General features: G+C 34.1%; 2 protein-coding genes across 5 annotated transcripts in view; one reads left to right on the top strand and one right to left on the bottom strand.

The window, feature by feature from the left end:
- The window catches only part of LOC118201087 (putative serine carboxypeptidase CPVL), a 542,277-nt gene that overhangs the window by 408,283 nt on the left and 116,777 nt on the right, over positions 1–17,217 (bottom strand). The gene's annotated exons all lie outside the window — the stretch shown is intronic.
- The window catches only part of LOC118192363 (tyrosine-protein phosphatase non-receptor type 4-like), a 67,236-nt gene that overhangs the window by 26,115 nt on the left and 23,904 nt on the right, over positions 1–17,217 (top strand). For all 3 annotated transcript variants that reach the window (XM_035363307.2, XM_035363306.2, XM_035363309.2), the window contains 3 exons: positions 2,417–2,480; positions 3,028–3,170; positions 14,454–14,544. In XM_035363307.2, the coding sequence (XP_035219198.1) occupies positions 2,417–2,480; positions 3,028–3,170; positions 14,454–14,544 (298 nt within the window). The remainder of the gene's footprint in view (positions 1–2,416; positions 2,481–3,027; positions 3,171–14,453; positions 14,545–17,217) is intronic.

Raw genomic sequence — 17,217 nt, 5'->3', positions numbered from 1 at the left:
AAGTGCGATGGATCTGAGATGAAATCTTTGTTCAGAATGATTTAGTTTCTATTGCGACATCATCTGATTGGCTAATAATAACTCCTTTAAACTATTATTTTCTGTTTGAATTACAATTTGCTAAACCATCTACATCGCCAGTGTTATGTAAAAATCATATGATGACTATTATTTTTGAAATAATGGAGTTTAGAGAGTTTTAGAACAGGGTAAATACCCAAATCAAAACAGAGAGGTAAAGAATTATTGCAGATTGATGTTAGAATTTTTATTTTCATATATTTTATCTTACATGTCTATATGTATTAATTTAGAAGTCAAACATATCTTAATTAATGTATACATGTAATAACACTGGAAACTTTCTCTCTGCATTAAAATCTAAATGAAAATAAACGGTATTAATTTTTTTTTTTTTTTTTTAATTTTAGCCATTAAAATTGATACATTTAGTTATCCGAACTCCAGCTATTCGTATGTCTATTTATCCGAAAAGTCTGTTTGTTTGTATAGGACACCAAACACTAAACTCTCTGTACGTTTATTTCATTGGAATTTCTTCTTCGATTTAAACAGAAAAACAGCTAACGCAATAAAGCTAACTCATATTTTAAGAAGCTACTGAATTATTTTAGGTGAATATTTATATTCATAATTTTCGGCAACTAGCTATGAACATTTATGAAAAAGCAGTTACTTTATAAGAACACCTATTCTTTATTTACTCCGTGATTCGTTGCTTAATCACAGCAAGCTCCTTAGATTAAATCGTTACTTTAGAAACTTTTCTGTTATGTGGTATACCTATATAGGGCGATGAACGGCTGGCTGCAGGATGTTTTCGTACTTTTCCCTATGTGTAACGTGTATAAGAGCCAGTTTCCCTTACAAAATCATCCACGAAGGCATCCCTACTCGTAGCGGATAGCCCTAGTGTGCTTTCCCGTAATTAATATGCAGTGTAGCTGAAGTCAGTTACCCTATGTCAACCATTGATGTATAAGAGGTGTTCAAATGAAAAGGTACGAAACGTCGTAAAAACCGAATCTCCTGAAATTTGAATATGCCCGCTTTGGTATAACGTAGTGAGACATCTAAGGGTGCGAATGTAGTATCCGGCGGGTTGTACACATGCGCAAGCGACCACGCATGACGCTGGAGTGAAGCAGGCAGTTGTGTGTTCCATCCAATTGATGCGGCAGTGCGTGTGATGATATCTTGGCAAAATTCGACAATTTTGCCAAGATAATTCGACATTGCAAAATTCGACGATTGAGTAGCAGCAATGCGTTATCAGATTTCTGACTATGGAAGGGGTTAAACCGGCCGATATTCATCGGCGTATGGTAGCCGTATACGGGAGAGACTGTGTGTCCAACAAGTCAGCGAGAAAATGGAGTGCCAGTATTCGTGAGGCCTGGAGTGTTTGAGTGATGACAGGCAAATGAGGTAATCACGGCCGAACTCATCGACCAGGTGAACAACTTGTTGAGAAGTGACATCTCAAAAGGATGCGTTTCAACTCGGACGAGGAGCTGAAGGACACAGTCGAGGACTGGCTCCTGTCACAGCTACAGGAATTCTGGGAAGAAGGAATCCTTCGGCTCGTGACAAGTGGAATACTTGTCCTCAGGCCTCTGGTAATTACTTGTGAATAAAGACTTCAGTATATCCATAGTGTCGTTCCGTACTTTTTCATTTGAACACCCCAATATATCGCACTATTCTGAGTGAACTTTTTATTCTTAAGGATAAAATATCATTCTTTTCTGGAATGTAAAATGTAATATATCAGAGCCAGTTTTATGCATTGGTGGTGTTTAATGTTTTGTTCATTCTCTGTTCTAACTTTACTATTTCAATGGAATAAGACTTTATTTTTTTTCTTTTATTATCTTACCGCTAACTAACAGCAGCTTTCAGCCGTGGTTTAGATACCGTTTACTCGAACTTATTGCTTTCATTTTTCTTTATCTTTGTGTAATGCATATGAATTTACTGAAGTAATACACTCTGAAATGGACGATTCCTGTTTTGACTTAGTTATAATCATAATACAATAAAGTTATGATCGATAGATTAAAATTGGTGAAACAGAGCCAAACGTTGAAATTTTGTTTTAAACAAATAGCAGATAACTTCATTATTCCTTTTTAATACAGTTAAAAAAATACGACTAGGAATTTAGTATTTTAAGACATACTTAAATATTTTTAATTAATTTTTTTTATTTATTTTAGTTAAAATAAAAATAAGATGAAATATTTTAGGTGAATAAAAGAGATTTTCATTGTTTATTCGGTATACAATATCCATCCGCTGCAAATCCCATATATCTTCCTATGTATATTACGCTACACAGAATTCGAAAAATTCTGTACTTCTTTCTTTTTATTCTTTTCGCTTTCTGTATCAGGTGGTGCATTCAATACATTCCAGTCAAAACCTTCCATCTGAAAACAGCGAAGACTATCAAAATGGTAAGTGTATATAAAATTATATTACAATTACCAAGATGTTTACTGTATTATAAGATTAAAAAGGATAAGCATAAAGATAATTAAAATCATGTCTCAAAATGAAATGTTTTCAAAATATATGAGGAATATTACTTAATGTTGCTCAACGACACAAGTTCCACAACGTTTGACTTGGTTTTGACCAGTCGAAACCTGTTGTTTTCCATATACTCAAATTTGTTTTGCTTATTCTGTGTTTCTTAAGCTGAATATAAAATTTAAAACGCCTTTAAAGACCTCCTGGTAGTTTTTAATGAGTGAAGATTATAAAATGAACAAAGAAACGTGTTTGCGTTTAATAATCCTTGCATAAAAAACAACTGAAATGCGATAAGACTTCTAGAATAATAAGGAATTAAATTTATGAATTAAAGGTAAATTTCGTTAAATAAAACTTAAACTAATCCATCTATACTCCGCTAAAATAAATAACTGATATATGCCCATCTTATGTGACTCAGTGTCTGATATTTCTGAAGCTAAATATGTTCTAATTTTTCTGACGCAGCCTTACACTCATCTGATGTGGAAGATCCGAAAGAAGAACAAAATTTCCTTATCGTTCCATCCATGGACATCCTAACACTCGACCAGTCCATGGTCTCATTAAAGCTAGCCTTAGAAGACAGATCCACTCTTTCGGCTTTCGAGGTAAATATATTAACTTTGTTATTTCTGCGCTATATGAGTATTTTAAAATGTATTCATCTTTCAGAATATTGTTTAGCGCTTTTCGGTTAATGGAACGCCATTTGGAGCCAAACATAAATGTTGGAGAGAAATCCAACTGAGGAATGGCAAGTGTAGAGATATATAAAACTTCACAAAAAAAAAAAAAAAAAAAAAAAAAAAAAAAAAAAAAAAAAAAACACCTCTTTTATTAAATGCAAAATAAATTTTTAAAAAATTCAGAAAAACAATACACGTAGCTATAGCTATAGGTAGATTTAGTTGATTATGACAAAGAACACTAGGGCTATCTGCCTAAGGGAAGGGATGCCTTCCTGGAGGACTTTCTACGGGGAACTGGCTCATATACACTTTGCACATGGAGAAAATCACGAAAACGCCCATGACCGTTCGCCGGAATTCGAACTCCTGACCGAAATACCAGTGTTCAGCTTGTTTACCGCTCGGCAACTTTAGGGCCTGAAATGTAGTATCATATTTACAAATGGCTATTAAAACGTTCGTAAAAACGGGGTACAAGAAATAATGCCAAGTAAATCAAAACTTGCTTATCCTTTATAAGGTGCTTCTCTCGCCTTCTTAGCGAGCCTTCGTGATGTAGTAGTCTGACTGCTCAGCGCGTAATTGAGAGGTCCGCGGTTCGATTCCTGGCGAAGACGTTGCATATTTTTCATCTTGCCTGCTTCCAAAAAATTACCAATTGTCTCTACACCTTATAACTCTTTTCTATAACCGTGCATTTCTCTGAGTGCTTCGGTAATAGATTTAGCCCCTAGCAGACTTTCTCATATTTTAAAAACCAGTCAACGACGACATTCATATTATCATCCCATAAAAAATACGTGTTGCGGAAGTCGTTTTTCAAGTTTTTGAATAGGAAAACAGTCACTTGAAACAAGCATATAAGATGAAGTAATAAATTGCAGTAGTTATAGCAGCCGTTATATGACATGCTTAACTTTCGTTAGCATTTCTTCTTCGATTACTTTTAATTTCTTGCAATTTTAGATTACTGGGTAAAATACTTCCCTGTTATTGTTTTGCCACTCTGAAGGTAATCAGTCACCAGTAGCCTTTTGGCACTGAGTCTAAGAAAAATATCACTGGTTGACACAGATTTTATTTTAGAAAAAAATATTTACTTGCCGTATCATTTTTTCCAAACCCTTTGACTTCCCACAATCTTTGCTTAATGATTTTGAAACATGGTACTTCTTCCTGACAGGAGAATAAATATGTCCCCAGGTCACCTTATCTTGTTCAATCTCGGGATGAAGTGGTGTATCCATTTATGTTCACTTACCTATACAAAAAAATCCTTTTATATTCTGCTGATACATAGTCAAAAATATCCCAAATCCTTATATCATCCATTTGAGCTTTCATTCTTATTTACAGTGTCCACTGGGTTGACGTTTCTTATTATAAGATATTTTTTAGACTGATTATACTCTGCTAAATGAAATATCCACAAACTCTGCTGTCTCCTTAATAGTCATTTGTTTACTTAACATCACAATATTTTCCACTTTCGTAATTATTTCCACTGGGATTGATGCTGTTGAACGACTTTAACGTGGATCATTTTCACAGGAATATTTTACTGGGAAGACGTTAGCTACCCATTTGGTAACTGTTGAATAGCTGCTGTCTCCTAATACCCGAAATAAACGCTTATGAATATTATGCTTTGAGAAGTACTTTAAATAAATAAATTATATGAGATAAATAAATTATTTTACCGAAGCTCGAAATTAAATTTCATCCATCTTTGGAATTAGAGCCGACATATTTCAGGCTCTAACTGTTTTGTAATAGAAAAATGAAGTCGTAGATATCAGATTTGTCTTATATTTTATAAAGTTATGTAAATTTGTATAACCTGTACCTCCAGATCTGGCCTCTATTCCAGGTCCAAAATGTTTAATGGCCTCTATAAAGTGGGATCCAAACATTTTACTACTATGTCCCACTTCAGGATTTCCCAAATAAGGCTGTTTTAAAAATTGTGCCATTTCAGCCTCTCATTTTCATTTCCGCCTCTGCTTTTGCTTCTAAAGCAAATAGAGGTAACGCTTTCTTGTTAATAAGCATTCCATGGAAAAGAAGCTAAACAAGACTTCATTTGGAACTACTGAAGTCATTTTGGAACGCACGGAATATACTTTTAAGCTACAGAATGGCGCACAAGCTGTCATATCATTCAATCACGCCATAATTTTTTTAATCTTATATATTGAATGTTAGGAGGAGTAATTATCAGACTCTTAATTTGCTGCGAAACAGCAGTTTCCAAGATGATGATAACGATCGGTTGAGTGTTCTTGAATAAAAATTGAAAGTTGTGGTGCTTTTTGAAAAAGCGTTTGTAGAAACATTAGGTTACTTGGAAGCAGAAGACATGAAAAATGTGCAATGCCCTCGGCAAGACTCGAACCTCGGACCTCTCGAATACGCGCCGAGCGTGCTGGCCATTACACAACGAAGGCATGCTAAGAAGGGGAAGAAATACCTTATATGCTCCCCCTTTTAAAAGGCGACTGGAATTAGGGGACGCAGTCGCCAAATCCTGGTGGTGCAGAATCATTATCCACCACCTTTTCAATTCGGTCGCCAATGTAGGGTCATTAGGTTATTTCGAAGCAGGAGACATGAAAAATGTGTAGTGCCCTCGCCGATACTCGAACCTCGAACCTCTCGAATATGAGCAGAGCATGCTGACCATTACACCACGAAGGCATGCTAAGAAGGCAGGAGAAATAACTTATAAGTTTGGTGATGACACAGATATTTTTGTTTATATTTTGGTATGAGATGGACTCTTTGTGAGTAAACCATTCACAGATTGTGTCAGCACTGGTCCTGTATTGGAGAAGAATCGACTGCTTCCATGAAATGATCGCACACCTGTAATCGGCAATATATCTTCCTGATACACTCAATGGTTCATGACAATGGAGCTCGCTTATAAACAGTAAATGTTGTTCTTTGTGTCCTATATGAGATATTGAATGTGTGTGAGATATCAAATCGGTTTTCTGAAAATTATAAAGTTAGGAGACAATGGCCTCTACATAGACTGGATATTAATCCATTTAACTTCAAACCTTTTTTTTTTTTTTTTTTTTTTTTTTTTTTTTTTTTTTTTTAAGATATGGTATTTGCAAGGAATGGTATTTGCAGCATTCTTGCCTTTTATCTTGCAGTTGTGGCAACCAGTCTCGAAACATCTGTGATGGATGGTTGTCACAAATGAAAAGTTTCGCTTGCAAGATACTGTGAAATAAAATGAACACATTCTGTACCAGATTCACTTTCTATGCTCAGACAGTTAACTAAGCATTTATTTTGTAATATTATAAGATTCATTACTCTGTACTTTAAAGTTACAGTCGAGTGTGAAGAATCTTAAGAACTGATAAGCGAATAATCGCTTGAGTTCGTGGTACAGGAAACAACAAGTAAGAGGGGTGAAATAACCCTTTAATATTCTAATAAGATGTAACCGTCTTGGAGTTGTACAATAAAGCCGACACTCGGGCTTGAACTTAAGAGACTAAGAACTAAACTAAACTAATCTTAACTTAGAAGATATAGCCGAAACTATCAAAAGTCTAACAGAGTTAGACCCTTAACGCTGAACTGAGAAGCTATCAAGGTCCATAAGTACGGTCGAGCATAATAAGAGCTTAAGAGAGAGTAGTCTAAAAAGGCGGACGCGTGCTAACCAGAAACTCTGGTTCTCACTAACTAAGACAGTAGAACTTCGCGGTTAAATACCTCTCTTCCTCAATTTGCATTCAAACGTGATTCTAAAACTACGTTCTGTCCGGAAGTTAAGTTGAAATTCAGAAATGATAAGAAAAGAAGTTTAACTCAAAATTTAACTGTTAGATAAATTAATATAATCCTTACAATATTTTGATGGTTAATAATTCTGTAATAAATAAAAGAAAGGCGATGTCATTTCTTGCACCCTCTTCTATGATTTGGGGGGAGAGCGGAGGGGATAATTATTTGCTAGAAAAAATTGTATTCCATTATGCTGCGAGAGAAAGCTTGAAGTGGTTCTCTTTTGATGCTCTTACTATAAATATGTGCAGAGGAAAGAAAAAGGCCTAAAGGGGCTTGATTTTTTTTTTTTGCCACCTCTCCAGCAAGCCTTAAGTCGGAAAGGCTGAAATGAAACATACCACATTTTAAATGCGTACATTTTTTTATTTCTAAATAACCTGAAATTTAAATATTAAAATTAGGGTATATGTTAATTAGTAATGTATTGTTATTATATGTTAATTAGTAATTAGTATGTTAATTAATATGTAAATTAGGATCTAAAATGTTACGCGAAATAAGTTGTCGCAGGGTATGGAACGACGATTAATGATCGACTGGGAGAGCAGTCAACAAAACTATCCGAAAATGAATATGGAAGGCTGCACTTTATACACATTATTTATTTACGTATTAATCGTAGGCTTCGAGTAAACATCAAACTGATGCGAACGTTCATTCTCTTTTTTTCAACAGTCAAAATCTTGCTTAGTCCGTCACAATGATGTGCAAATAGAAGCGGATGTGTACGGAAAAGTGTATAGTCACGTGACCTATATGTCACTAGCTTAGGGATAGTTTGCTATATTTGGCTACCTATCACATTTTGTGTTTAATTAAGGCAAAGATTAACATGCCATGTGATATAAAGAAACTTCTAAGATTTCATGTTAGGGTACAACACTAATGTAATTATCATTTATTCATAAATTTCTTCTAATGATCGTTCAGTTAAATTCATTGAACGAAGGTTTACAAAATAGTCAATTAGTACATTAAATTAAAAATTTCGAAGCTTTGGGAAATAAAAGATCAACAATAATATGATAAATAATAAATGAAAAATAAATATTTCAATATTTAATGTAAATTTTACAACTTAATAAACTTATTATAGCAGTAGCCAATTGTAGTGAGATTAATAAGATTAAAAATTACGATTGGGTATTTCAAAACCCAACTAAAAATTTCGAAATAAGATACAAGCGATGGAAAAAAGATAAAGCCAATAAAATAACAATTGGATTTTAAGAGTATTCTAAATTTTTATATACAAATCAGCTGAACAAATACTTATTCGCAATAAAAAAGGAAAGTGAAGAATTTTAAATAAATATTTCACAAAGGAAAGGAAAAATTCAAATGATACAACGGATTTTGACTGAAATTTTTATTTATTTATTGCCATTGACCCATTATTCCTGGTCATTGACCATCATGTCATTAGGCAACGAGCCCTCAATACTTCTTCACAATACAGTCCAATCTCTTACGTGCAGAGCATACGTCCAAATGAGCAGCGTCCATGACTTGGCCAGAATCACACAAAGCACGGACGAGGAGAGTCCGAGACACCGCCAGCTTTCAATAGCTCCCTCCATGATTTATTTTCAGAAGCGCTAACAGCAACATTATGAAAGGATTTTTTATAAATCCTTCTAATTTCAAGTTTGGCGGAGGGAAGAGATATAGATATATGGAAGACCTCTGGAGAATATCTGTACCTTTTTTCCCAAAAGGTCCTCCATCTCATTTTCGCAAAGGCCCCAATGTGATGGCACACACTGGAAAGCAATCTTTGTCTGAATTCTGCTCAACAGCTCCCTGCTGCTCTGGACACAAGCACTTTCCTGGGTTACTCGCTAAGGCCTGAAGAGCAGAACTTGAGTCCGATAAAATTACAGGCTTATGAAGATGGAAGGGAGGGGCAGAAAACTATTGAAGGGCTAAATGGATGGCCTCGACTTCATTGTCAAAATGGGTTGTATGAGAGCCAAATGTAGGTAAAAGGAAAACAAATCACAGAAGACGCCAGCACCAGTGCGCTGGGTGAAATCGAAAAAGAACCATCAGTGTAGATATGAAGCCACTCACCAGGAGGATAGTGAGCATTAATGGTTTCCAAAGCGATGGCACTGAGAGCATTTGAGCATAGGTCGTTTTTCCGCACATTCAAAGTCCAGTCTGATATCAAGAACCATAAACTCCAGTGGATTTATATGAGATATCAATTCATAGGCCTTTGTCATTAATGGCATAATATTGTTCGTTCTCCTGGATGCATTGAATTAAGCCCTTCTGAGTCTTTAGATTAAGTACTCTGTTAAAATCGTATTCACGCCAAAAGAAAATATCTGGTAGTCTAGTAAGTCTATTGGGTGGCGCAGTGGCTAGCACGTCGCTCAGCAGCACCACAGATCCGGGGTTCTATCCCCGGGCTGGGAAAAGTTGACTCAGCCTTTCATCTCTGGAGTGAGTCGATAAAATGAGTAACAAGTTCACTTTGGGACTAAACACTGGGATCCTGCGACAAGCTGACCAATTGTCCAGGCTAAGATGCACACGGTGAAAGGAAAACCCACGGTGAAAGGAAAGCACCCGGAGCCCACGGTCTAGAAAGCATATATCAGGACACTGCCGGCGTTGGCTCTCTAAGAGCTGTTTGTGCCGCCGAGTTTAGATTTTTAGTTTTAGGAAGTCTATTATAAAGGATAGTTGCATTCCTCTGAGCCAGGTTAATCATTGGCTGTAGGTCACAAAGAAAATGCATAGCTAGTACGGGAGTAGTTTTAACACCTCCAGTGATCAAGCGTAAAGCCAGGTTTTGGAAAACGTCAAACATTCCCAAGACCCTATCTGAGGCAGAGACCAGCAATTCATTGAAATAATTTAAAACCGGTTGGACATAAGTGGCTTATAAATAGTGTTAAGAGTAGCTCTGCCACATCCCCATTTAGCACCAGATAGTCTCTTAAGAATGAAGGGTCTCTTCCTAGCTTTTGAGATGGCGTACTCAGCACGGTTAGTCCATTTCAATTTGTTATCAAAGATGCAATCCAGATAAATTGGAACATCATTATGTTGCAAGGTAGAACGTCTGTAAACAAGATCAGAAGTAAAAGGCTATCTATTTAAGTAAAATACCGAACTAGCAGTCTTCCCCAATTTATAGTCATGTAGTCATATTATACTCCAAACTTCAGCTCTCCAGCCTTTCGAGAGACTTATTCAGGACAGTACTTAGCTTGGATTGATCATCTTTAGGTAAATATATTAAATAAAATAGGGCTGGTCACAGTTCCCTGTGGTAAGCCAGTTCACTTTGTTAAAAGTTGGACACAGAATCTGCAAAACAGGTAGCGCAGAAACGTTGTGAAAGAAAACTCCTGATCCAAGAGAGCCTATTACTACACACACAAGTTTTCATCATTTCTGGATACATTTGAGTTGCCAAAATTTATCAGAAGCAGCCTCAAAGTCTACAAACACAGTACGCTCTCTACAAGATTTTAACCGAAATAATTATCTAAAGATGTAATGAAGAAAAATACAGAGAAATCAATAATTACGATTCATTAAGAAATAAATACATAAATACAACACAGAAGCAATCTAAAATCACTAAGCATTTAAAGAATATAATTAAATATTTCATAAAGCAAAAGACAAGGGAACAGATAATCATGTCAATTAGATTATTAAATTCATTAACATTCTGCCAGAATAATGTCAGTATGATTGTTAAAAATACCTGTATAAAAAGTAAAAAATATAATCAAATAAATTCACAAAATGAATTAAAAAATTCGTATTCATACAACAGAATAAGAAATCAATTCACGCGCAGGAATACTAAAGGCAGTTTATTCAAACGATGCCAAGTTTCGCTAAGCAAGATGGTTACCATAGGCGATTTTTTTCCTACACTACCCTCCAAAGGTTAAGGCTCAACATGTTTTTGAGTGTAATTTAAGAATGAAGCAACATAGAAACAAAACATTTATAGAGGATATGTTCATTAAACAGGTCTTTAATGAATGCGATATAGAATGTTTCTAAAGTTCAACATATACATTAAAGAATTACAACAAAAAAAATTGCATTCTTGGCAGAGAAATCCAGTCTTGGGAAAAACCGTAGTAGTAGTAGCAACGGAGGACGTGGGCATCATAACCCCTACCATTACGGTTAATCGGTTCTGCCCACGTCCGCCCTTGTCTAGTATTTATTAATAATTCTTAAATTTTTACATTGCCATATATTGTGGCTGATTTACAAATAAAGTCTATAAAATAATTGCATTCACATTATTAACATAACTTATCACATAAATTTTGGTTGAAGAATTTTCTCTAATGAATTTCTTTCTTTTGTAACTTCTCTTTATTTTTAAACGGTCTGTATATTATTTCTTTATCGTGAAGTTTCTCTTTCGTTATTTGCACCATTTCAACTAGAATGATGTCTAAGTCCTTATGCAAAATTCCTTTCATTTTGCTGCATTTCTTTCATGAGTTTCTCAGTTTCAAGGTTTCTATTGTATTTCTCATATTATACCTTATATATTGTGCTAATGTCTTCCAGAATAATACTTTTTTCTTTCCAAGGTTTTTTCATCTTTTCCTTTTGTATGTCGCTGAATCCTATCTCTCTTTCATCACACCGAATCAACATGGGTATGCTTTCTTGTACCTTGATTTTCAAGTTCATAATATCTTTATGACAATTTAACTACCAGTGCGTCATGTCTTCATAATCGCGAAAAGTCAGTATTTATTTTTCGTAATTTGAATGCATGTACATTTTAAATATAATATGTATGACACTTTTTGTTAGAAATTAATCACTTTTTCAAATTATGAGCACTGATGTTATTTGCTTTACTCTGTTATAGACTAGCAGCTACGCGGCCAGCCTTCGTCTGCCTTTTAAATGTACCGGAAAATGCCTGAAGGGAACACCAAACGTTAAATTTAGATACTGCGCAGAATTTTACTCAGCAGAACAACTTCATCAAAAAAAAAAAAAAAAAAAAAAAAAAAAAAAAAAAAAAACCACAAATTTTAAAAAAAAATGTATTACATATAACAAAATTACAATTAAATTACAATTAAATAAGCAATATCCCTTAATACAAAGATTAATTATCCTAATAAATAAATTAACCAATTTCCCGTTGCCTTCTCCCAACTAACGTCCGGTATCCAAGAGAAATATTAAATTTAAAAACTGCACAGAATTTTCGCCCTCATTTTTCCAAGTGGCAACAGATTTTCAACAGTCAGCAGTCCAGTATACAACTGAATGAAAAACTGTTGCCAAAACCATATTTCTAAAAGAATGAAACTATTCAAAATGATGCGATAAAATCGAAAAGATCAACTAAAGAAAAATCTGGTTTGAATTTTGAAAAAAATCGCTTCGATGTGCACTGGCTCTTGTCTAGATGTACCTATATACCGAATTTGATAGCCCTGCGTCTATTAGCTTACTCGTAGCACGAACGAAAGCACACAGACTCTTTCTTTTATATGTAGAGATTGCATTTATTACTTTACGCCTTTATTTATTGTACTATTACATCTTTATTATAACTTGTTATATGAAATTATATTTCTTGACATAAATCTGTACCCAATTTTGTTAGGATGTCCATTGTTTTTGTGATTTTTTGCACTGTGTATTTTTGTTTTACTAAGAATTGACTAAAATCTTGAATATTTGTTGTTGGCATTTTAATATGAAAATCTTTTATGAGTGGTCAGTTAGTAATATAATGTTCAGGCGTTCCCAGCTGGCCACAAATACAGGTACTTGTAGCCAGCTAGCCACAAGTACCTGTATTTGAAGGTCAGTGTGACCACCGAAAGATATCCCAACCATTATTCCACCACCTCTGTAATTGTGCCTTTCTACAATGTGGGATTGGCTGTACTTTATGCGTTATTCTCTCTAGATCAGTTGACAATATCAATCACTCTCGATTGTGAATATAACAGACGCCCATGGTTGACTGGTCCAGGAGAAGTGTGACTGGTCCATAAAAGGGCACTTTTATGACCTCGAGACAAGAGATCACAAACAATTGGTCGTCTTGCATACAGACCTACAACTTCTGCGCACTATAGTAGATTAGATTCGTGTTCCTGTTGCCACTATATGATCTGCCATGAAATGAGGCACAATAATGTTGCTCCTCCTTTCGGGGTGAAAGAGCTAAATAACGGTCTCCCGCAGGTGTTGTACTTTTGATCTGCCTGGAACGTATCCTCTAAACACAGAATCCTCGGACTCATTCTGATTGCATAGTCGGTGGAGCACACTACGATAGGCACTGAGTCGTCTAGCAGCGTCAGCTTGTGACATCCCCATTTCCATCCATCCGATCGCCCGCCACCTCAACGAATAAGGGCAAACGACTCTCCTGGATATTGTCAACGAAACAGCTAATAAAACCTGAAGATCAACACCTGTGAACAAAACTTACAGTCTCCAACTCCTATATAAGTATTTATTTCTATAAAATAAAAGTGGTAGCTATTTTTTTTTCCTACATTTTCTTAAATTTCGTTATTATCGTGCATATAAACTGTGAATGTAAATGAACGTTGTTTTTTCAGATTTTATTATTATTACGAGTATTATCCTCAAAAGATAGCAACACGTTCCTTTTCTTTTTGTTCCACCCGTTATGGTTATTATTCCCTCCCAAATTTACGGCCCGCCAACGGCCAATCTCTAAGGTCTCTGAGCATTGGTAGTTCGGTCCGATGCTTGAATCATGCGAACAGGCTGACTGCATGGTCGTTTCGGGGTTGTTTTCGTTTCTCCCTGTATAATTAGTATACGAGCCAGTTTTCTTTAGTATGTCCTCCCCGAAGTCATCCTTTCCCTTAGACGACATAGCCCTCGAGTGCTTTGCCGTAATGAAATAAGTGAAAAAAAACCAAACCTTCCAAATTTGTTCATCGTTTTTTGCTCCTGAGGAAGACAGTTTTTAGTCTGATAGCCATCAAAATAGATATGATTTCTTCAGAATTCTACTCCAGTCTAATGTTGTTTGACATGTTTCTCTTCCAACTAAACAATAAATTGTTGTAACAGAAACTTTGAGGAACCAATAACAAAGGAAAGAATTTCATTATTCAACCAAAAACGTTTAATAATTTTCTTTTTTTAATGTATAACAGTGAATTAATTTCTACGCTTTTAAAAAAAGTTCAAATTCTCTTGAGGTAAGTCACGAACACTGTTTAATCTCGCGGTATATCTACTTACATGATCTTTCAGCAATCAAACATAAAATTATATTATTAACAACTTTATTTACAAAATATAGATTATATGATGATTTATAATTCCACGCCTTTCATATGAGAATGAGTTTTAATATTAAATATTTCATTTCAGAAACTCAATAAAAAGAAAGCGAAAGGAACAATGGACGTTGCCAAACTGTCGGAAAACGTCGCAAAAAATAGGTACAAAGATGTCCTGCCATGTATGTAAACAGAAATAATTATTCTATTTGTTCATTTTATCTTTTACTTTATATACTGTGAGAAAAAGTTTGGTAAAATTTTTTTATATTTAATATTATTGCTACAATTTCTAATTTTAATTATTTTTTAATGGATTTCATACAGTATAAGTTAATGATGAGCTCCAAATACGTTAAGTACGTTAATAATAATTTGTTTCGAGTTTTCTAGCCCGCTATTGTACAAGCATGCTGCATGGATGGGTTTTCGTGATTTTTCTGTCATGCAACATGTACAAAGATAGCAAGTATGCAAGCCTTAAAAATTCCTCCATGAAAACCATCCCTTATTTGTATGATAGTCCTTCCTTCAGAAAATTATACTTGATTAAATCAGCCAGCTACCCTTATGCATTGCAGTGGCCCGCTATAATACAGCATTTTTACTACACTGCATCACGTTTAGAAAATAATGTCAGATTAATGTTTGATTTAGAGCCATAAGATTACGAAACAAATTTAAATTTACTGAAAAACTAAATATATCATAAAATACGTAAATAAAAATATTTCTAAAATCACACTGATTTAACCACATGCAATTATCTGAACATTCTCAACTTTTAAACTGTGTTCCGAGAAATTCTAAGAGTTCCATAAATAAAAATAAAAATTTGAAAGAATTTCTTGCGGATCTCCAAAATTAAACATCTGAAATAATTAATTAAATAACATTCTCTTATCATTATTAATATACCCTGACGTAATATGGGATAAATGTATTTTTATAACTAAAAATATGATAAAATAATAATTTTCTTGCCATTTTGTACATAAAATGCACACATAAACGGTGACATATTTTCAGTGCATATTTCAAACATATGACATATTTTCAGTGCTTTTTAACACTTTGCTTTTCTGAAGAAGATGGGGTTTCACCAAATATTATATATATAATCAGGCGGTATCCTCAGGCGACAGCGTTTGAAGATTAATTTGTTGCTCTCATCTATGGTTAGAAATAAAATGATGTGTCTGTTTTCATTAATATACTAATACAATTTGTGTATGGAAGCTCCACGATTTTATTTCACTAACGAACATACGATCAAAACTACTGTAACAGCTAAAAGGTTATTTTTAGTACAGCTGATTATAATCGTATAATTTGAAAAGTTTTTTATATATTTCATTTTATACTTTGTTGTCTGTAATTTTGTTGGATTTTCGGTGTTCTTGAGAGTAATACTTAGTAGGAAATTTGGTTGTCTACCAAAGAAGCGTACTTGATGTAAGTGAAATAAAAAGTTATTAATGAATACTTTCCTTGAGCTTTACAAAAGAGGTGAACAGAGCATGTCAACATACGACATGTGAGAAAAAACATAGGATGAATAACAGGTGATTAACTTGACTGATATAAACTACTCCGTCAGTACAATTCATTTAGCTCAGCAGGTTACTTGATTAAAACTCCATGCGGTACTTCATATAAATGAGGTCCAGAATATACTTCTATAATACATACCAACGGTCCATGCATCACATCGCTACAACACGCTGGAGAGAATCGCAGCTACCGGCTATGTCGCAGGAGGCTATGTGTCGCAGGACGACACACATTTCGGATAGGTACATCGGGACGAAAATTGAAGAGCAATTGTTTGCATGTATAAGTTAGTTTCAAATAAAATATCACTTCAGAAAAACATCTCTGATGTTAAGAGATTGAACATTGCTAAGCACATTATTGTTAAAAGTATTGATCAATATTTTTTTTTTTTTTTTTTTTTTTTTTTTTTTTCCAAAATGGAGATCTTAGTCACAGAATTTTATAGGATTCATGTTTTAGGAAACACTGGCAGGCTTTATGTATCACTCGTAATATTTTTTCCATTAATTAGAAACGAAAAAATATTTGTAGTTCAATGAATTTTTTGTACGGTTATCAGATTATGATTTTAAATTAATGAAACTTCATGAGAATGTCAGTAACGCATTTTTAGACTTGTAAATTACTTGTTGAAAATTCTTTGGATGTACCAAACGTAAAAAATTCTAAATTAAAGATATTAGTAAATTGCAAAATAATATTACCATTTAAGGGTACAAATTAAACTCGAATTATTCTAATTTATTTATTAATCGTAACTTGTAAGCAAATTAAAGACGACGTCAAAAATTGCAAATTTTCAAATTAAATATCTCAGTCAATTTTGGTCACATGGGAATCTAACATTTTGTACTTAATTTTTATAGCATGTACAAACCTTCATAAATATAAGTACACGAACTGGCGAAGCCATATAAATAATTAGGTTTTGTAATTTTTACAAAATTAATTTTTTTAAATATGAAAATGCCAAAACATGAATCTTGGTGCCCTTTAACACAGTTTCGTAATTGGAAATATATGTCTACGGCCAATGGTTGCAAAAAATAAAGGCTGGGTAAAGATTTTTGTCGGCAGGGTGCATAAATCTGAATGTTGAAAAACAAAGTTTAAAAGAAGACATCACTTTATTAGAAAGAAACAGTGCTCTGATTTAATGAAGAAAATCTCTAACTTGTGATGCTATTTAGCATTGATGTATAATACTTATGAAAAATTATTAGTACTTTTAATAAATGTAATTTTGGTAACTATAGAAGAGAAGATGCGCAGTTTTGCTAGTTTTAGGAATAAAATCA

The sequence above is a fragment of the Stegodyphus dumicola genome, chromosome 3, assembly GCF_044657685.1.
Source record: "Stegodyphus dumicola isolate Sdum_Otavi_A_Nest chromosome 3, ASM4465768v1".
Taxonomy (NCBI): domain Eukaryota; kingdom Metazoa; phylum Arthropoda; class Arachnida; order Araneae; family Eresidae; genus Stegodyphus; species Stegodyphus dumicola.
Note: the sequence above shows the minus strand (reverse complement) of the source record. Positions and strands in the feature narration are given on the sequence as shown.